This window comes from Pterocles gutturalis, unplaced genomic scaffold (genome assembly GCF_000699245.1).
Source record: "Pterocles gutturalis isolate BGI_N339 unplaced genomic scaffold, ASM69924v1 scaffold46286, whole genome shotgun sequence".
Lineage (NCBI taxonomy): Eukaryota > Metazoa > Chordata > Aves > Pterocliformes > Pteroclidae > Pterocles > Pterocles gutturalis.
Genome location: NW_010099479.1, coordinates 1 through 2,147, shown reverse-complemented (window position 1 = coordinate 2,147; position 2,147 = coordinate 1). Strand labels below are relative to the sequence as shown.

Sequence of the window (2,147 nt, the reverse complement as noted above, 5' to 3'; positions counted from 1 at the left end):
AGCAGGAACGACACTAGAATCACAGACAGCATAAAATGGCCTGTCCATATTAACTGAGAGTTCTTGGTAAAATTTGCTATCCAATATCATCCGTGTTCAGAAGAGCTTTAACATCTTACTTCTAAATTAATGAAAACTATTTACCGATATTTAAAAAACCATATTTTTCACTAACCTGCTTGAGTTTGAAGACTTCAATGTTCCTCACATGGTAAGCACTTCTAATTGTTTGCTGGTTGTATGGTGGACACTCAAAGTGGCCTGAAACATTGGGGAAAAAAAAAGCTGCCTGAATCAATACTTTCCTCTTAAGGCTGTTTTCAGACTGGCTTCTTGGGGTCATGGAGACACCTAGAGCAATCCCAGATACAAGCCTGCCGGTAATAGATACTGTGTTTCCTTTACAGGAGGCTTACACCAACAGGCTGATACTTTTATTACGCAAGGCAAGTACATTGTAAAAATGTGTGTGCAACAAGCGTTTCTTCAATTCTGTGTCTTATTTTTATAAAGATAGATTAATTCAGTTAAGGAAACAAACAGCAGAAGTTTGACTCCAATACCTAAAACCCAGGACGTGTCTGAAACAAGTAGCTTTTGGCAGAAGGATTGAAGTGCTTATTTCCTGAACCCCTCAGGTGAGATAACACCCCTCATTACTTCTCCACACCCCTTACCTCAGCAGTTACGCTGCACAGCCATGTACAGCGTACATATGTACATGTACACATAGAGAGAGCCGTTCGCTGAATAGCCACACAACATATGTATCTACCATACCATGGCTACACGTGCAAATGCACTGGCACAGCCAAGGAACACTGGGTAGACAGGAACAAGTAAAAGACAGCATCAACACAGCAAGAGCACAGAGCCACCCTCTACGAGTGGTCAGCGACCTACAAGTAAGTTAGGACGTAACAATTCGGAAAGAAGTATAAATTAAAAGATCACAAAGCACTGCACGAGATCTGACTCAGGCCACCGATGCTGTGATTTTTTGCATTTCAAGAGTGCTGCCACCAACTATGAAACCACAGCTTAAGAGATTCAGCAGCAGCTTAAACATGCCTGTAACTGGCCACAGGCACCACAAACTCTGGAAGTGCAAACATGTACCCTGTCAAAAGGGATGTAGTCTCCAACTTCACCTTAGGACGAGAAACGTCTAGCAAAGCTCCTTCATACTCTTAAGAATGAAAAGAATAATTCCTTTTTTAGCAGTTAGCATTATTGTCAAAAAGTCTCACCTGCCACAGGCGATATTCAGGGATGCAAACTGTATGCTTGATTACAACAACTTAACTAGCATTGATAGGCATTAAACAGAATCAGGTGTTCTAGAAAACTAGCTCAGTACTTTGCAGCTTGAGAGCCATCTGCAAAGCTTCTCTGAAGCTGTCAGTTACTAAGGATAATATTACTGTACAGTAAATGCAAGCAAGAGACCACTATTTCCTGCGTCGAGATGAAAAAGACTAAGCTATCTTCTATTACGTTGGCACCACGTATCATCTATGACAAGACTTCTGTCCACTGATGGAGACCATTCCAAGGAAGAACTCTTGTATGCACATAGGTATAACAGGGGGAACCCATCTCAAGATTTACCAACACTAAGCCTCAGGTCAGGACAGTACATTTGTACAATATCACCATTACAAACTAACTGTTTCACACAAGGAAAACTAAACAGTCTGGCATTTGCACACTAAAAGGACACTACCATGGGAAAATCAAGACCGTTCCAACAACAACATTCAAAAGGCATACTGCTTCCTGCTGTGGTCGCCAGGCAGCTACCGACTCATCCACCACCCCCAGAAAAACCCGGCTGTTGAGCCAACACAGGTTTCCAGCATAAGCGTCGGGTCAGAGGAGAGGAGGAACGACGGCCTGCGGGCACAGCCCAGGGTTACGGCAGCGCCCGCCCCCCCCCCCCCCCCCGCCCCCGCCATACCTTTCCGGTAGTCGTGGGACTTGAAGATGCCCGAGATGCCACCAATCCTCACGCCGCGGAACCGCACCACACCCGCGTAACCTAGGGGAGAGACGGGAGAGCGGCTGGTCACGGCCGGGCCAGTGCAGGGCAACGGGCTGGAGGGGCAAACATCGCCGGGGGCCGGCGGGGGACCCTACCGAGGTAG

At 46.0% G+C, this 2,147-nt stretch overlaps 1 protein-coding gene across 1 annotated transcript in view; it reads right to left on the bottom strand.

Moving 5' to 3' along the window:
• The window catches only part of DBR1 (debranching RNA lariats 1), a gene marked incomplete at its 5' end in the record, with an annotated part of 7,239 nt that extends 5,198 nt beyond the window's left edge, over positions 1-2,041 (bottom strand). Inside the window, 2 exons of the mRNA XM_010076447.1 lie at positions 176-261; positions 1,961-2,041. Of these exons, the coding sequence (XP_010074749.1) occupies positions 176-261; positions 1,961-2,041 (167 nt within the window). The remainder of the gene's footprint in view (positions 1-175; positions 262-1,960) is intronic.
• Positions 2,042-2,147: the final 106 nt, after the last annotated feature.